Source organism: Paralichthys olivaceus, chromosome 11 (assembly GCF_024713975.1).
Source record: "Paralichthys olivaceus isolate ysfri-2021 chromosome 11, ASM2471397v2, whole genome shotgun sequence".
NCBI lineage: Eukaryota > Metazoa > Chordata > Actinopteri > Pleuronectiformes > Paralichthyidae > Paralichthys > Paralichthys olivaceus.
Window position 1 is genome coordinate 193,083 of NC_091103.1, and position 18,397 is coordinate 211,479.

The window sequence follows — 18,397 nt, forward strand, 5'->3', positions numbered from 1 at the left end:
TTGTCCTCCAGCTCCACTGTGAGGAACCTTGAGTTATGTTGGACCAGGACATCTGACCAACACATAGAACAAGTCTCTAGGACAGCTTTCTTCCACCTGCACAATATTAAGAACATTAGAAACATCCTGTCTCAGAAGGACGCTGAGAAACTCGTCCATTTGTTCTCTAGACTAGATTAACTCTTTATTATCAGGACGTCACAGGAAGTCTGAGAAAAGTCTCCAGTGTGTGTTTGTGTGTGTGTCACATCACCAGAGAAAAGAATCAAATTAAAATATTTATTTCATGAATTGAAGTCAACTCAGTTAAAATCTTTTTACAAAGTGAAAAAAGTCAAACCAAAATAAAACCTGTGAAAATCAAAGTGTCTTTGTCGTTCTCTGAAAAACGGTGGAATGTCCTTTAAAAGCTTCAGACCCCACGGTCACATGATGCGCCGCCGCCATTACGTGTCCCGTTACATGACGTTTTCCCATGACTCGCCACCACCGCAGGAAAAACACACGAGAAGGAAAAAACATTAAACTGTACAAACATGAGCCCACATGGTTCACCTGTCCGCTCAGTGCACGGAGACACAGGATTGGACGGCACACCTGTCAGTCACAGCCTGAAGCCCCACCCTTTGAGGTCACAGTGTTGGATGAGCAGATACTGATCCGATATCGGTGTCGGACCCGGGACACGTGATCAGCTGCTGCTTTAGTACTTTAACATCTCACCTGGCTGCAGTGACATACAGGTGCACTCTGGGATATGGTTGGGTGTGGTTACAGGTGTGCTATGAACCAGGGGAAAAACATTTCTCGTCTTTTGACGTCATGGCAACACACATCTCATATATACATATATAAATATACATATATATATATATATATATACATATAAATATACATATATATACATATACATATATAAATAAATGTATATATGTATATATTTACAAGATATATCTGTACACATACATTTGATAGAGTTAAATTGTGACTGCTGACATCACAGTTTTAGTGTCGGTCACCTGTTCACCATGAAAAATGTCCCAGCATGCAACACTAACAGGATGAGGAGACGCCGTTACCACCTGACTGACCTTGTCCAATCACATCAGGACCTTTAGGAAACAGTTCAGCGAAGTTTGGAAAAATGATTTTTACTGTAAAAGGTTTAAAGAAGTTGGTTTCATATTTATCTCGTTTCACATGTTTTCACTCTGAAAACATTCAGTCAACTCCAGTTTATGTTCTGAAACTCAGGTTCTAGATTAAGTGGAAAGAAAAACATCTCTTAAGTTTTGGTGTGAAGTTTCAGAACAATGCTCGAGGTTCTTCTCTCCACAGACGACAGATCTGCTCATTGTGTTTGTCTAGAATGTTGTTACACAGAAACATGTATTTATACACATGTATAATATGTCTTTGTTCTTTTTAAAACTTGATTTTAATCATGAACATGTTTTGAAAAGTATGAATAATTTAAATGAGGGATGGGCAGGGCTGTCCACATACTATTGTCCATATACATCAGTCTCGACATTCAAACTTAATATTGATCCAATTTATCATCGTTGATAAAAACTAATCCAGATGCACGATATGATCACATGTGGCCGATCAAACAGGAAGTGACAGCGTCTCTAACATCTGTTCAACCTGACAACGTCCGTGAGAGCCGAGGAAAGTCAAAAGTAAACAGTCAAGTAAAAATGAGCCGGTGCAAAGTAACATGTCTGATGAGCCTGTGAGTCAGAGCTGAGGGCTGAACCAGATCCAGATCCAGATCGAGTTCTGGTTTAAGGTTAAACTCTGGATCTGATGGAGACTAAAAACAGAGCTGAATGATTACAGCAACATGTGAGCTAATGTTAGCACTGAGATACTTTTGCCTCGTACCACTATCAAGTAGATCAAGTTTAGCTAACGGCTAACTCTAAAGCTATCTTTAATGTTTCATATAAGCAGCATTTTCAGCTTCTGTCCACCTGTTCACTACATTTCAATTTAAGAGATGTTAACATGTCTCAACTCACTTTATCACTAGGAACTGACATTAGCATCAATCTATGTTAGAATGATTAGATAAAGTTTAAATTACAGATTTTATTATTACTGGCTAATGTTTACGAGCTTAAGTTACAAACTAGCTTTTCAATGTTCGCTAACCTTAGAGCATTTCAAACCAGCAAATGTTTTATATTAAAAATGTTAGATATCTGATACTTGTTTTATCTATATAAAATACTGTCAGCCGTGAAGTGCATTAGCTTCAACTTTAAACTAGGTTCATAATGATAGCTACTTTTTACATTACAGTTTTACGTTGACTATTGCTAGTTAGCAATGTTAGTCGCTAAACAATCTTTATTGTGGTTAGCTGACATTAGCAATGAATTCAAATCTGATGCTTTCAGCTAAAAGGTATTTAAGGTTTAGTATTATTAAGATGCGTTAAGATCCAAACCTTTAGCTTTGGTTAGCAGTGAGCTACATTAGTGACATTTGTAAACTGTGCTTCAAGGTTAGCTATCGTGAGCAATTAGCTACACTAGCTCAATGTGCAAACTCACTTAGTTAGTGTATTTGTTTTTTATTTAACTTTAGGTTCTAACGTCGATTGGTTTTGAGTCTTATAAACAGGATTTCTCACTTGAACATAATAACATCTGGATTCAACTTTTTGGAACCATAAATACATAAGTTAAATAAGATTAAATGGTCAATAATTTCAGCTAAAATAATAAAAACGTTGGTAGGTGTGTAATAGTGTTTAAGTGACTGGCAGCTCAGCCAATCACAACTCAGGATATTCAAAATAAATTCATCAGTTAGCATTAAGGAATCTTTTCACTCTTTTCCAAGTGGAAAAAAATAAAAGACTTTTCTTTAAAGTTGAAACTAAATTTAAAAACACAAAAAGTTAAAAAACAAAAGAAAGATGTCTGATGCAGAAAAGTGAGAATATTTAATAGACAGGATTTCTGCTGCTCGTGGAATATCACAAATTTGAAACGTGTTCCCGTGGAAAGCAGCTGCCATGTCATTAAAGTTCTCACTTTTCATGGTAATTTGTTCTCTGTGGTGACGACGACTTCAGCTCGTCTGTCTCATCGAGACGGAGACGTCTGATCGTTCAGCTCGTTTCACGTCTCCATCAGATCAACTGTTTTCATCTACAACTCATGTTCAAGTTTCCTGAGGCTGACGGAGCGCGATGCTAATGACGAGGAGGAGGATGGTGGTGGTGTTAGCGTTGCCGACTTGGCGTCACAAGGTGCTGGTGGGGTTCATGATGTTGTTGTGGTTGCCATGGTGATGGTGTGTCGGGGAGGGGCGAGGTCGAGCAGAGCACTGACGGTCCCGGCCACTTGGGGGAGCCCTTGATCTTCCAGAATGTGAAGAGGAAGACACAACTGACTCTACAGAGAAAGACACCACAGAAGAAGAAGAAGATGGGGGGGGGGGGATGAATAAATTAAAATTAAAATAAATGAACGAATAAAATGGTATAAATCATGGCAACAGAAAATATAGAGCAAATACATCAACTAAAAAAATCATGAGAAGTGATGGAGGAAAGAAAAGAGACAGAAGATGCTCAGTTTGATGCTGTATCTGAGGGGACACACTGTCTCTGAGTGAGGGGACACACTGTCTCTGAGGGGACACACTAAAAACATAAATAAATAAAACATTTCCTTTAAGTTTGAGTCACAGATGAGTCTTAGTTATTTATATGAACAGATCATCATCATCATCATTTTGTATAAAAAGTAAAGTCAAGTTTTCAACATTTGTCTTTTATTTCCAACCCCAAACGAGTGTCTGATTCCACTGCAGGAACCGGAACCCGGATTTTGTCTTGTGTTTTACAGAGCATCACATAACGTTCTTTAACATGGTGGGATAGAGTGTTACGCTTAGCGGGGCGCGTTAGCTTTGGCGAAGGCAACAACAGATGTTGAGTTATGATTCTCTAAGTTCCTGCAGTGGAACGAAGGACACGTGTCAACACTGAAACGCTTCAGCACTTCTCATGATAAAGGTCAAGTGCTTTATATTGTTGAAATGTATATTCATGACTCATCAGCGTAGTTTCTCCAACACTGTTGGTATCAGAGGAAGTCGACAAGTAGAAGACATGGGGGGGGACTCAGACAGGCACACAATCGTAAGGCACAGGGGCGGTGCTTCAACAGGCAGGTAACAAGCTTCAAGGTAAATCTCCAAGTGTGGGGATTGTCTAGTTTTACACGATCACATGATCCTCCACAGCTTAAAAGAATCTCTAAACATCGAGGAGGGAATGGACATATGGCAAACTCAGCAGAAACAAAGACACTGCTTTGGCTTGTTCTTGGGTGTCGAGCCCTAAAACGTCCCAGATCAAGGCCAATGAGTCCTAATTAAAAGGTCCAAGTAAAAATGTAGGTTTAAAGATCCCAGAACAACCATTGCCAGTGTTGAACTTTAGGTCCAAACAAAGTCTGTGTGTGTCTCTGGCTCTGCAACCTTATCGGCTGCCGTGGAGTAGATTCAAAGAATCTATTGTCAGGTTTGGGGATGGTAGCAGAACATTTCCAGTCAAAATACTTGATTCCAAATGAAGTCAGAAGTCAATTGTGATTCAAAGTCAAAGCTAAGTCCAGAAGGTGCTTGGAGTGAAGTCACTGCTTGTTTGCTTTGACAGGAACCAGTCGATTCAGGAATCTCCTAGACACCTTTCAGTGGAAGACTCTGTGTACATCTAAGTGATAGGAGACCCCAAGATCAGACCCAGAACACACTGGAGATGTCTCATCTGTCCAGGGAACACCTCAGGATCCCTGGGTCTGGGCCGCTGGGTTTACTTAACTCAACCTAGGTGAGCAGCAGACAGAAGATGAATGAAGGGATCACACTTGAGTTGTGTCCAAATTCATCAGACAAATTGTTGAGAGCAAGTCACGTGTGTCTACTCAGTTGACACAGCAAGGATTTTAATACCTGAAGGATGATTTGATGTGAGAATGATCTCTGAAGGGATTTTAATTTGATAACTTCAGATTAAAAGCTTCAGAACAGCCACCGCTGAGTTTAAACATCAAACATGTCACTCAACTTTGTTTAGGGCATTTTTCACTGGAAAGTCTTCAAACTAAGTTTTTCCTCCATACAGGTATGATGGTTCTTAACATGTTGGTTTTAGCTGGGATCCATTTCTCTCACTCAATCTAATCATACGTGAATCAGAGGCTCTGGTTGCCACGGCTCCACGCTCACCACTGCACTGACTCTGACTCCACATGACGTCAAAAGCACAAGGTGAAATGTTGGTATCTATGGTTGAGACAAAGAAGGGGATTGATGAGCAGCCACGTTAGGGTTCACCAGAGAGAGGCGGAGCTCAGACATTTAAAGGGAACTGATGTTCCTTCAAGCCCGCTGATGTGGTTCATTGACTGATTGTTGAGCGGATGTTTCATGAGGGCCATGAGAACCAAGGACTGACCTCCAACACCCTGGAGCAGTGATATAGCTCATCTGACCTGGGAACGCTTGAAGGAAAAGCTGCAGGATGAGAGAGGGACGTCTGGGACAGAACTAGATGGATGATAAAAGTAGCCTCCAGTTTATTTCCCTCTTGATTCTTTAAATGTTGTGCTGTGAATCTTGTATTGATGGATTGTTGTGCTGAGATGTTTGTGTCATCAGATATGTGTCTGGAAACATTATCGTAGATCTGTGGATGGTTTGCTCTCAGGTTCAGACGTTTGGTGTCAGGTGGACGTAGATCACACACAGCACCAACATGATTGACAGGTAGAAGAGGGCGAAGCCAGCCAACTGGACCCGAGGGGAGGGGCTGGTCGGGGGGTGGGCCACAGAGAGCAACATGCCCACTGTCCCATAAACCCCACCCCCTTTCCCCTCCAGGACCTCCCCCACCGAACAAAGACTGTCCTGAGGGTTTGTGTCAGGGTGAGATGGACACGGTGACGAAGGAGTGAGACGGACAGAAGAAAAAAAGGATTCATGAAAGGCGGGAAGATGGAAGAGAAGAAAGAAAGTTGTTAGTTGAGGAAAATTAGCTTTTTTTTTTAAACCAAGAAAAGAGACAAGGAGCAGACAGTGACGTCACAGTCAGTTATACCTCATGCATCAACCCACTGTGACGTCAAATACTGACACACTGCTACTGACGTCACAAGTTGGTTTATGAGCTGCGTTTTGACATTTTGTCCAGCGCCATCTTGTTTTTTGAAAACCAGATGTAATCATATTTGGACAAGGTGATGAAATGTTTACTGACGTTATAAATCAAGTGATTTACTCTGGACCCGGAGTCTGTGTATAAACAGTCAATAAATGGAACTGACGGGGATGCCATGACCATGTGAACACAGATCGAGAGGCATTGATAAACGTCATCCCATCTCTCTCCCTTTTCTCCTCCATCCCTTCCTCTGCTTCTGATGGAATGAGGCAGGACTCCTCAAACAATCACCTGAGATAAAAACCTCAGCGACATTACTGTGAATCTGTGACATCAGGGTTCACTACCTATTTTTATTTCCTTCTGCAGGATTTCCAATTATTAATTAATTACTTTTGGGAGAAATTGAATATAAAATAATCCTTGTGATGTTTTCACTGGTGTGTTTCATCTAAATTGTATGAATTGTAGTTTTCTTGACCATAGAATTATCCTTTTATATTTAATACTTTATATTTACATGGGGGGGGGGGGGGGTTCTCTCTGTGGAGGCTGACGTGTTTTTTAATGTCGATCAAACTTGACAAACTAAAACTGAACTTCACCACAGGTTCTATTTCATGTTGGGAAGAGGGGGTGAGGTGAGGAGTATCCAGCTGCAACATGAAACTTCACCTCTAGATGTCACTAAATTCTACACACTGAACTTTTAAGACTTGACCTGAAGTCAAGTGAGTGGACATGTCAAGCTCAGAGTGTGTGTGTGTGTGTGTTACCTGTGGGACTCCGATCCTGCGACATGCCTCCAAGAAGTTTTCTACGTTTCGTCGACATTTGGCCATGGTGAGTTTAGGCTGCAGGACACAGTTCATGTTATTGTTATAACCACCAGCAGCAGCAGAGGGCGCTTTCTGCTTGTTACTGAAAATCATCTGTACAATCACAGCTCACCACAGCAGGGGAGGGGACGTGGATGCTGGGGACGGACCGCGGTCTCACATGATTAGCCAGGTGACACAGCACCACGCCATCAGTCAGAGCTGCTCCCAGGTCGCTTGGCAACGACACTTTGAGACGAGCCTCGATGTTCTGGACCGACAGACACACAGACAGACAGAGGTTTACATGCGTGTCACATGACGCCGATGCGTGACACACAGGTTGTGTTGTGTTAATGTACAATTCTGAACATTGTAACTACTGGCTACACTGCCCCCACGATTTCCTGTGGTATTGCCCTGTTTCATTTGTTTCGTCTGTGTCTGTAAACTTTCGAAAGACGAGCACAAAATGAACGCAGAGCACAAACAGAAGGTTCCGTCCGTTTCTAATGTTGAACCTTCAGTTGAAACCATCAGGTGTTAAACAACAGGTCAGGTGACTTAAGTTCAGGTGGAGGACAGGTGAGAACAGACCTTTCTGAGCTGATCCACCAGCTCAGCATCTTCTCCAACCAGAGGCGGAGCAGCAGAAGCCTCCTCCTGGTTCTGAGGAGGAGGAGCAGCAGCAGCATCATCCCCTGCAGGACGGAGAAGGAACAGCAGGAGTCAACACTTCAGATAGTTGACACGTGGTCTCCTTGTGTAATAATGCTTTTATCAGCTCAACCCTGTATTGCACAATCAAGTTACATGGATATTTTCTTTTTGTGACGTTGCATTAATATATAAATAGTTATATGACCATAAAATAACTATTCACATTTGGGCCTCGAAGCAGTTTCTGTCTGCATGAGACGGCCACATCACAATACTACAACTAATCTATAGATACCAGGATGGGTTCAATCTCATGTTATTCATCAGTAACACAGCCTCTGATTGGTCGACAAATCAGGAACAAAGCCTTGTTAGGCCTGATTAGTTGACAGACTCAACCCAAGGCATTGTGGGATGGTTGGTTAACCGCTAACAACCATGCTAAAATCAACAATGACTGTTTTTAACTTGGAAATGGGAAAATCATCCCAGAAAACATCCAGTATTTGATGTGTCATCATGGATAATGTCTCCTAAAAGACAGTAAAGTTCAAGGCTGGATTAAACACTAAGGGATACAATCACCATGGAGGGATATTTATTGGATTCCACCAATCTGAGCAAAAACAAGTCTCTAGAGTGCATCGTTTCTGAGATATTTCGTCATATGGGTGCTAAATTGTGAGGGTTAAAAGTTTCTTACCTTTCCTCCTTTCTTCTTTCAGACCGAGGCGAAACAGGAAGCTCTCTGGCCTTAGACTGGCTGTTCGACAGGAAGTCCCGCCCCCTGAGCTGGGGTAAGAAGGTGATTGATTGGCTGGAAGAAAAAACTGAATCAGTCACTGTCCGTGAAAAAGGACATAAAAATCAGAGTCACGTTTGTGATAACTTACCTGTAGGAGACAGAGTTGCTCTGTCTTCACCCTGCAGAGACAAGACAGGACAGATTCACACCTGAACATATCTGAGATACCTGTACACGCCTGGAAATACCTGAGTTACCTGAACACCCCTGAACATATCTGACAGTTACCTAGACACACCTGAACAAATGTGATGACACCTTTAAGTTAAACGAAGTTTAATCTGAAGTTTCTGATTGACGTCTAAACTCTACTCATAATCTGTGTTCAGAGAAAATGAACTGAACAAACAAGATGAAAAGATTTAAGTTTTTAAAGCCAGTAACCATGGAAACAGAGTGAGGGGTTAGGGCCGCAGGGTGCAGTACCTGCAGTGGACAGGAGGTGGCGTTAGCAGAAGCATGAGAGCAAAAGCTGTCTACAGACGCCCCAGTCACAGACTAACAGACAACAAAGAGACAAACGCAGGGAGTGACAGACACCACAAGATGAAGTTTGAACAGAAAGGAAAAAGAAGTCTGTCGTCTCACATGGTGTCAGGTCAGGTCACATGGTACAGATCACACCTACAGGTCTTTAATGACTCAAGTGGACACCTGAAGTCCACATCGGTCTCACACCTGGTCAGCTGAGGAGGCTCCTGCTCTGTGACCAAGGAAAAGTATGTGGACACGTGATGTGTCAGAGATCTGAGCTCAGGTGAGTCCTCCATGTTTCACACCTGAACCATGAAACTGGAGATCACACCACCACAGGTGTGAGACAGAACCTGAGAAACATTAAATGAGTTCACACAGAAAGAAGCTGGTCTGTGTCACACCTGTCTGTGGGAACCAGGTCGTCTCTTTATAGTGTTTGTATTAAAGTCAGATTCAAACACCAGGACACACTGAGAGACAGACAGGTAGAGAGAGACAGTCAGAAAGAGAGTGGGGGAGAGAGATACAGTAAGAGAAAGTCAGAAAGAGAGAGAGACACAGTCAGAAAGAGAGGGGGACAGGTAGAGAAGGACACAGTCAGAAAGAGAGCGAGACAGGTAGAGAAGGACAGTCAGAGAGACACAGGTAGAGAGAGGGAGGGAGTGATGAAAATAAAAAAGATAAATATAAAATCATATTTGATGCAAGAAAGAGAAATAAAAGTGAGGACGAAGAGAAGAAGGAGTTAATACAGGAAACAGATTTGATCTCAAGATAAGATTCAGATTAAAGTGACTGTTATTAAATTATTAATATGAAGATTAAAGATGAGTCACAACACAAAGTCAGTGTTAAACATCAAGTTAAATATAAACACGTGTTCAATCCACAGCATCAGACCTGAAAGAGGTTAGTTTACAGACAGACAGGTAGAGACAGACAGACAGACAGACAGGTAGAGACAGACAGGTAGAGACAGACAGACAGACAGACAGACAGACAGACAGACAGACAGACAGGTAGAGACAGACAGACAGAGACAGACAGACAGACAGACAGACAGACAGACAGACAGGTAGAGACAGACAGACAGACAGACAGACAGACAGACAGGTAGAGACAGACAGACAGACAGGTAGAGACGGACAGACAGACAGACAGAGACAGACAGACAGACAGACAGACAGACAGACAGACAGACAGACAGACAGAGACAGACAGACAGACAGACAGACAGACAGACAGAGACAGACAGACAGACAGACAGAGACAGACAGACAGGTGTGTTCCTGCTGATGAGAGTTATCAGGTCGGATTAAAGAGGAAGCTGTGTCACATGCTAAGAGACAAACTTCTGAACTGTGACATGTCAACAGCTGACTGCAGTGAGGGGCTTTTATTGTGAAACAGGAAGTGAGTTGTTCAGTGCAGTTGTTGCTAAGGAAATGACTCTGACTGATGGTGGGTTGTGGACTGATAAAGAGGCTTTTAATTTGTAGGTCAGTTAGTAGACTTTTTAGGGGCAGGGCCAAACTCTTACCATGAAAAGGGCGGAGTCATCTGTGTGGGTGCAGCGTCTGGAGGGGTAAACGGTCTGAACACACACATTAACACACATTAACATACGCGGGTGTGATGCGCAGGTGAACAGGTGAGCTGAGGATGGAGTGTGGTCTAGATGGAGAGGGGAGGGGCTAAAATGTCCAAATTCCTACAGACCAATGAGGAGTCAGGAATGTTCGTTGATATGAACTCTTCACGTGAACGCGACATGACAGCTGCACTTGCAGGAAGTGGACACAGTCCTAGAGGTTCACATCTACCTCTGACATTCATGAACTGACGGACGCTGTGAGCAAGTGTGGAGCTGATGTCACTTCACATCTCTATCAGACATGTTCTCATGTACAAATACTTCAAACTGTTTCTTCTAATGTAGTGAATCTGTTGATGTGTTCAGTTCATCAGCATCTATTGTCCTCACACACAGACACACAGACTCACCTCACTGTCTGGACTGGACTTTGTTGGACTCTGAGCTGCTTTATACTGAAAAACAACAACATCAGTGAGATGTTACTGTTTATATATGAACATTTTATTAATTATAGACAGACAATAATCAACGATTCATCCATTTCTACAGAAAGATGCTTTTTAAAGTTGTAACCAAACAAAAAAGTTGAAGATGTCGACTGTTGAATTTAAACAGGAACTGGACAGATAAGACTTTTATTTTGACAGTGGTCAGTATTGTGGTCTGTGGTTGTTTGAAGTGGTCTTACCTTGGTGTGACTTGCGACAGAGCGGTTCTTCTGTCTCTCCTCGTCGTACCTCAGAGCGGCGAGCTGAGCCTCCCTCCTTATTCGCTCCACCCCTCCTCTCTGGGGGGTGAGCAGAGGAGACGGGAAGGAGGGGAAGTGAGTCAGCAGCAGTTTGAATTACTGAGGTTCAGTATCAGACAGAAGAAGGAGGTGTTACCTGAGTTTGAGTGGTAGAGGGTGCAGTGACACCATCGACCACACTCCTGAGAGAGAGACAGAGAGAAACAGTGTGAGAGGGAGAGAGAAAGAGGGAGAGAGAGGATGTTAGAGAACACACAGACACGAATAAATCTGGGTGCATGAGGGCTGGGCAATAAGACGAGAAAGATAATTATTGTGAACTAACTTTTCCTCGATAGAAATATAAGACAAGTCGATAGAACGCATCCATGTTTTGACAGACAACAGGAACAGCGCTGAACCAATAACGTGGCTGAAATAGAGTTACAGCGACGTCAGGTTAATGCACACAGAGCGCAGCAGCAGCACACGTGTTAATGTTTGGGCTCCTGCAGCCGTTCACACCAGCACATCAGCAGAGGAGAGAAAGAGAAAATGAGACAGAGAAGGTTAAAGCTCCAGTGTGTACGATTCAGGTGAAGGGATTTATTTAATGTAGAATAATCCTCCTGAAGTTTTCACTAGTTTGTTTCATCTAAATTGTTTGAATTGTAGTTTTCTTTACCCCAGAAAATGGACGGAGGGGGGGGTTCAGGTGCAACATGACACTTCAACACTAGATATCACTAAATTCTACACACTGTACCTTTAAACTGGAGCAACAGCGTTACTGAAGAAGACAATGGACAGAGGGTCAAAAGACGAGGTGTTGTGGCTGTTTAAAGTCCGACAAGAAGCAGACTTATCATTTACTGCAAAGTGATGTTCCCACAAAGAGCTGATACCACTGATCTTATACGAAGCAGCAGGAATAGTTTGATTTATATCGTGATAAACAAACATCAATATCAACTGATAATTTTTGAGGTAAGATTTATTTCCATTTTGTGTACAGTATAGTGTGTGTGTGTGTGTGTGTGTGTGTTTGTGTGTGTGTGTGTACCTGTTGAGTCTTCTCGTGTCCTCCGTCCTGGACGAATTGGATTTGACTGGAGAACCCTGGACACAGACAGAAAGTGAGTGAGGGTTTCCAAAATAAAGTTCATGTCTGCTGCCTAAAGATCCACCCAATCTGTTGATTGACAGTCTCATCCATCATCACGGGACCAATTCAAGAGCAGCTCTCAGAATCTGCGCAGTGACATGATGCTCGTACCTCTCTGGTGATGCGTCTCTCGATGTACGCCATGAATTGAGAGCTCAGACTGGAGGTGTCCCCGCCACCTCCGCCTCGACTCCGCCCCTCCTCCTCCTCCTCCCCCACACAGCTGTCGATGAAGTCGATCTGCTCCAGCTCCGCATCTGGTCAACACATTGATCACATCCATCAGTTTTAGTTTGTTCTCAGTTTTCATGAAAATTTTTGATCTCAGATAAGTTCATATCTAATTTACATTAAGTCACTGATGACAAGAGTCAGACTTTCAGAATAAAAGCAGCACTTTAGCTTATTTTCCGAAGGAAGTGGTCATCCATCTGACGTCCATCTTTGTTTATAGTGTTTTGCGTAGACGTGTGATGAACAGAAACTCACATGTTCCATTAGGCAGCAGTGCTCCTCCTCTCGTTCGCGGGTCTCGGCCGGTCTCGGCCACTCTCTGTGGAAACTCCGACAGTTCCTCTGTGGGCTGAGTACACAGACAGGAAGTGAGGTCAAACACAGACAGGAAGCAGAGAGCAGTTGGGGGTATGTGTATATGTGTTTATCTGACCTCGTTCCCCGACCACCGTTTGTCTCCACTGTCGACGCTGTTGAATCCTGAGTCAAGTGCTCCGTATGGACGTCCTGGGTACAGCTCATCCACACTGACACACACAGACACAGTCAGAACATGTGAACATGCAAACAGCAACATGTTTGTGTGTGAGTGTGTGACCAGTTCACACCAGGAGCTGAAGGTCAGAGGTCGCCTGTCGTAGTCTGGGAGATCAGGGGTCGTCTTACTGGCCTCCAGGTTCAGGTACTTAAATATGTGGACCTTACCTTTAATACAGATCTGCAGGGACAAACAGGATGTGACATCACAGTCTCGTAACCAACAGAAAGTCAAACACACCGCTGCCTCCAGCTGGACGAGGGCCGTGACGACACTGTCGCTCACCGTACCTGTGCAGGAGGCGTCTGCAGTGGGTTGTTGTCGAGGACGATGGTCTGCAGATGTGTGAGTCGTCGGTAACAGACAGGGATGGACGTCACTTTGTTACAAGAGAAATCCAGACGCACCAGAGGGAGCTCCGCCAACTCTGAAAACAACAACACAACTCACAGGTAGACACAACATTCATTTTTATACAAGCTTCCACTCTGTGTGAGGGTGTGTGTGTACCTGGCGGCAGTCTGACCAGGTGGTTCCTCCTGATGTTCAGGTCTCGTAGCGCCTCCAGCTGACCCATCTGAGACGGTAACATCTGGATCTCGTTACAGCTCACATCCTGCAGAGGGCAGTCCACACAAACATCAGAGTGATGATATATACATATTCATCTTCACACCGATGATGACACAGAACCTTTCCTCTTTATTCCAGATTGTGATCTTTCAGTTTGAGAGCAGGACTTTGTGATGTCACAGATGTTGTAATGCTTTCTCTCTTAACCCTGCATTCACACAGCTCCTGCTTGTGCTTGGATTTCAAACTGTGTGTTTGCACTCAGATATTTTTCCTGTTCTCCAGCATTAAGTCTTATCTTGTCATCTTTTAAAACAGAACCCTAGGTGTAGTGATGACAAGTGAAACAGTCCCGACCTAGTTTTGGGTATGTTAGCTTTATGTCTTTGAGAGTCCTGTAAAGGGGGTTACTTTAACCAGACAGACAGGTAGACAGACAGAAAGACAGACAGGAAGACAAACCAGCTCAGTGAGATGTCTCAGTTGCCCAACTTCTTCTGGCAGTGAAACCAGTTTGTTGTTGCAGGCGATCAAAACCTTCAGAGGAAGACTGCAGATGACCACAGGGAGGACAGACAGCTGGTTACGACTGAGAGAGAGACAGACAGAGAGAGAGACAGACAGAGAGAGAGAGAGAGAGAGAGAGAGAGAGAGAGAGAGAGAGAGAGAGAGAGAGAGAGAGAGAGAGAGACAGGTAGTAAGTTTCTTTCTCCAGTATGACAATAAAGACACATGTGCTCTGCTTCTGCTCAAACTGTGTGCTTGCACTCAGATAGACTGTTACTCGCACGGATTTCCTGCTCCAGCTTCAGCCCTTCTCCGCACTCGGGCTGCTGTCTGTCCGCTCGTGAATCGTCTGCTCTCAGAGTTCTCCTGTGCGCTTGGAATGTTTTATGCAACAACCCTGTGAAAAATTCCCCAACCAATAGAAAGACAGGTGTAGTGTTGACCACCAATCACAGAAGTCCTCTGTAGACCCGACCATCTCATTTGGGTCCTAAGGATTCAGCCCCTGGACTGAGACACAGCTACACACGTATGCGTATGTATGTGTGTGTGTGTTGGGTCTATGTTCGGCAGCAGATGAACGTGGTTCTGTAGTGTGTGTGTGTGTGTGTGTGTGTGTGTGTGTGTTACCTGAGGTTCAGGAAGGTCAGGGCCTGCAGGTTGAGCAGACTGTCGGGCAGAGACCTCAGACAGTTCTGATAAAGGTTCAAACTCTCCAGAGACACAAAGAGACAAACGTCCAGAGGAAGCTCCGACAGACGGTTACGAGACAGATCTATAGAGAGAGACACATCAGGTCATCACATCACTGACCAATCAGAGCTGGACATCTACAAAAGGTCCAAGCCACACCAGCTTCAAGGCTGCATCCACACATCAATCACTGTTGCTATGGTTACGCCTGGTGGAGTTTTCAAGGCTCTAAATCAGAGACGTATCATCACCAGTGTAGGTGAGCGTTCATGTGACGTGTGTTTTCAGGTGTGTTGATGTGGGCGGAGCCTGGCGTTAACAGTCACATCTCTGAGGATGAAAACTGCTTCTTTGTTTAATAAAGAATATAAATGACTCATCACTGAGTCTAACTGTGTCCTTGATAAAGAATTTGCAGTTGTTGTGATTAACTGACATGTAGAGACACACTGTGGCATCATAGGCTCATTGCAGTTCCATAGCTGACCACTGATTTGAAAGCCTGGGAATTGTGTGGCGCTGCGTCGTGCTCTGCCCACATGAATACTTAACATTCAGTGTAGAAGAAATCAGCATGGGAACCCTTGAGTGTGAGAGTGATCACAGTATAAACTTGTGACTGAGTCTAAATATAGAAACCAAACCTCCAACAAGAGTCTGTGTGTTTATCTGAGGGTCGTTATCCAATCAGATCACTGCTCACTGAGTCACATAACGTGTCACTACAGGAGTCAACAAAAATTCCTCTAATCTTGTCTTTGATTTTATGAATTGTTTTAACTTCTCTTCTTCTGCTTGGTTTATTGGCAGTGGCAGCCAACGTCAAGTTGCATTACTGCCAACTACTGGATCAGCTTATACTTTTCCATAAACACTTGCAAAGTAATCTTGCCTACAAATACTTCCTCTCTACAGCCGCTCCTAACATCCTGATGACTGCACAGCAACATCAGGGCATCAACACCTGGCTGGCAGGATGTGCACATCACCATGGTAACATCTATTTCCTGTTATACAGCTGTGATCCCCCCCCACACACAGGTGTGATGACGTGCTTTAATTCAGGAAGTTCTTCCATGTCCTGTTTTAGAAACAAGTCGTTTTTTCAAGTTGATAGTAACTATAGCTCAGACTTGCACAGAATTACAGATAATCTCCTGACATGATCCTGACATGTTGCTGACGTGTTCCTCACATGTTCTGTAAGTGAGAACAAATGTCTGAATCAGTGCCTCTGGACATTTTCTGGATCTTCTCCTACAGCCTCCTGGTAGGTTTCTAACACGTGACGGACGTGAAACTGAAGAACACAAATGTCTCAGGATGAAGAAGAGGAGCCGTACATGTAGAGGACGAAGACGCCCACTTTGAAAGACGAGGAGGTTCCAGATGTTCCTGCTGCTCTACAGGCTCCACCCCTCACCTGAATGTCCCCACATGTTCCTGTTGTTGTGAACGAGTCGACAATCTGCTGCACACACTGACTCCACAACATGACTACACAACATGACTACACACACTGACTCCACAACATGACTCCACAACATGACTACACACACTGACTCCACAACACGTCTACACAACATGTCTACACAACATGTCTACACAACACGTCCACACAACACGTCCACACAACATGTCCACACAACATGTCCACACAACATGACTACACAACATGTCCACACAACATGTCCACACAACACGTCTACACAACATGTCCACACAACATGTCTACACAACATGTCCACACAACACGTCTACACAACATGACTACACAACATGACTCCACAACATGACTACACAACATGTCCACACAACATGTCCACACAACACGTCTACACAACATGTCCACACAACATGACTACACAACATGTCCACACAACACGTCCACACAACATGACTACACATACTGACTCCACAACATGTCTACACAACATGTCCACACAACATGTCTACACAACATGTCCACACAACACGTCTACACAACATGACTACACAACATTTTAAACAGTTCGTGTCTGAAAACAGTTTATCAGACACTGACACAACTCCATGTTCATCTGATCACATGATCGCTACCTGTGTGTGTGTGACATCATACTTTGTCATACTTTGTCCATCACACACACAGGTTTCCTCCTCAGGCTCGTGTGGGCGGAGCCGCCTCGTCCCTTCATCACGTCAACAAAACAAAGACAGGTGTGTGTTAACCTGTGAAACTCATCTGACGTCACACAGAACCAGCCCGGACTCTTCCGGTCTGCGCGGTGAGACAGAATCGAATCCGCTCCTGAACAGAGACTAGCCGCGTGCTAACAGCAGCATGTTTACCTTTATCAGAGCAAAACTCACCTGGAGCTGGGTTAGCATGCTAGCTGGCTACACCCACCTCCTCCCGTTACCGAAGCTACAGGTGTAACGACCCAAAACACACGTTGACAAACTCTGAGGACTGAGTATTAAACTAGTTAAAGTTTAAATAAACCGCGCTAACTAGCTGAAGTTAGCTTGTGTTATTGTGGTGGGTGCTAATGTAGGACCAGACTGAGATTCATCCGATGTACTGATGTTTTAAAGTTTTCACGGTATAGTTTATAACTTTAAAACTTTATAACAACAGTGTGAATCATCAGTGAAACGCAGCAGTCCACTAAGGAACTTTTTGTCAGGGGTACAGTATTTATCATGACACCGGCCCTGGAGGCTTTTCCGGACCACTGAAGTTAGATTCTTACTTTCCCCTCAGAAAAGTTCATATACCCGGCTTTAAGTTTGTGTAACCAGCCGTCAGAGACACCGCGCCGGTGTACGCTCCCCGGGCTCTGCGTTCCACTCACCGGCCCTGGTGGTGTCCGTCAGGTCGTGGTTAGCGGCGCTCCGGGGGAACTCCTTCAGCTTCCTGCCGCTGAGGTTCAGACACCCGGTGGCCGAGGCTTCGTCCAGTGCCCGGTCCAGTGATCGGTTCCAGGGCGCCGGCCCCACCGTCCCCAGTCCGTTGTTGTTCCCAACCAAAACATTACCGGCGCCGCCTCCCACCGTGAAGCTGAGTCCGGTGTTGTCCGCAGACCCCAACAACACCGAGGCCGCCATTACACACTCCGGCTGTTAGCTTTCCGTGCTAACGGCTAACTCTCCTCTCCCACCCTAAACACAGCGGAGCATGCGCAGAGCGGAGCGGTGCACAGAGCACGTGACCACTGTTACTACTAAAGTATTACAGTTACGGTCAACAGTAGTACTGATACTACAAACAGTACCATTTATACTATATACAGTACAACTATAAACAGTAGTACTGATACTACAAACAGTACCATTTATACTATATACAGTACAACTATAAACAGTAGTACTGATACTACAAACTACCATTTATACTATATACAGTACAACTATAAACAGTAGTACTGATA

At 44.0% G+C, this 18,397-nt stretch overlaps 1 protein-coding gene across 4 annotated transcripts; it reads right to left on the reverse strand.

Moving 5' to 3' along the window:
- Positions 1 to 265: 265 nt before the first annotated feature.
- Positions 266 to 18,228, reverse strand: lrch3 (leucine-rich repeats and calponin homology (CH) domain containing 3). 4 transcript variants are annotated; one of them, XM_020105553.2, is made up of 20 exons: positions 17,822 to 18,228; positions 14,922 to 15,066; positions 14,247 to 14,373; positions 13,722 to 13,827; positions 13,502 to 13,638; positions 13,282 to 13,391; positions 13,107 to 13,200; positions 12,929 to 13,022; positions 12,551 to 12,696; positions 12,338 to 12,393; positions 11,432 to 11,477; positions 11,236 to 11,334; positions 10,955 to 10,999; positions 10,491 to 10,544; positions 8,562 to 8,592; positions 8,372 to 8,485; positions 7,606 to 7,709; positions 7,142 to 7,279; positions 6,967 to 7,044; positions 266 to 3,413 (listed from the first exon to the last, which is right to left on the reverse strand). In XM_020105553.2, the coding sequence occupies exons 1-20, from the start codon at positions 18,072 to 18,074 to the stop codon at positions 3,282 to 3,284; spliced, it is 2,109 nt and encodes a 702-aa protein (XP_019961112.2). In that variant the 5' UTR covers positions 18,075 to 18,228; the 3' UTR covers positions 266 to 3,281. The 4 variants fall into 4 exon arrangements, with proteins under 4 accessions (XP_019961112.2, XP_019961114.2, XP_069390875.1 ...); XM_069534774.1 differs by lacking the exon at positions 266 to 3,413 and adding an exon at positions 5,592 to 5,937; XM_020105555.2 differs by lacking the exon at positions 10,491 to 10,544.
- Between the last annotated feature and the right edge of the window lie 169 nt (positions 18,229 to 18,397).

Coding starts and splice junctions, on each gene's coding strand:
- lrch3 (XM_069534774.1), bottom strand. CDS start 18,074: ATGGCGGCCTCGGTGTTGTTGGGGTCTGCGGACAACACCGGACTCAGC. Junction 13,828..14,246: donor TGAGACATCTCACTGAGCTG/GTTTGTCTTCCT, acceptor TGCCCTCTGCAG/GATGTGAGCTGTAACGAGAT. Junction 11,000..11,235: donor CTGTCGCAAGTCACACCAAG/GTAAGACCACTT, acceptor GTTGTTTTTCAG/TATAAAGCAGCTCAGAGTCC.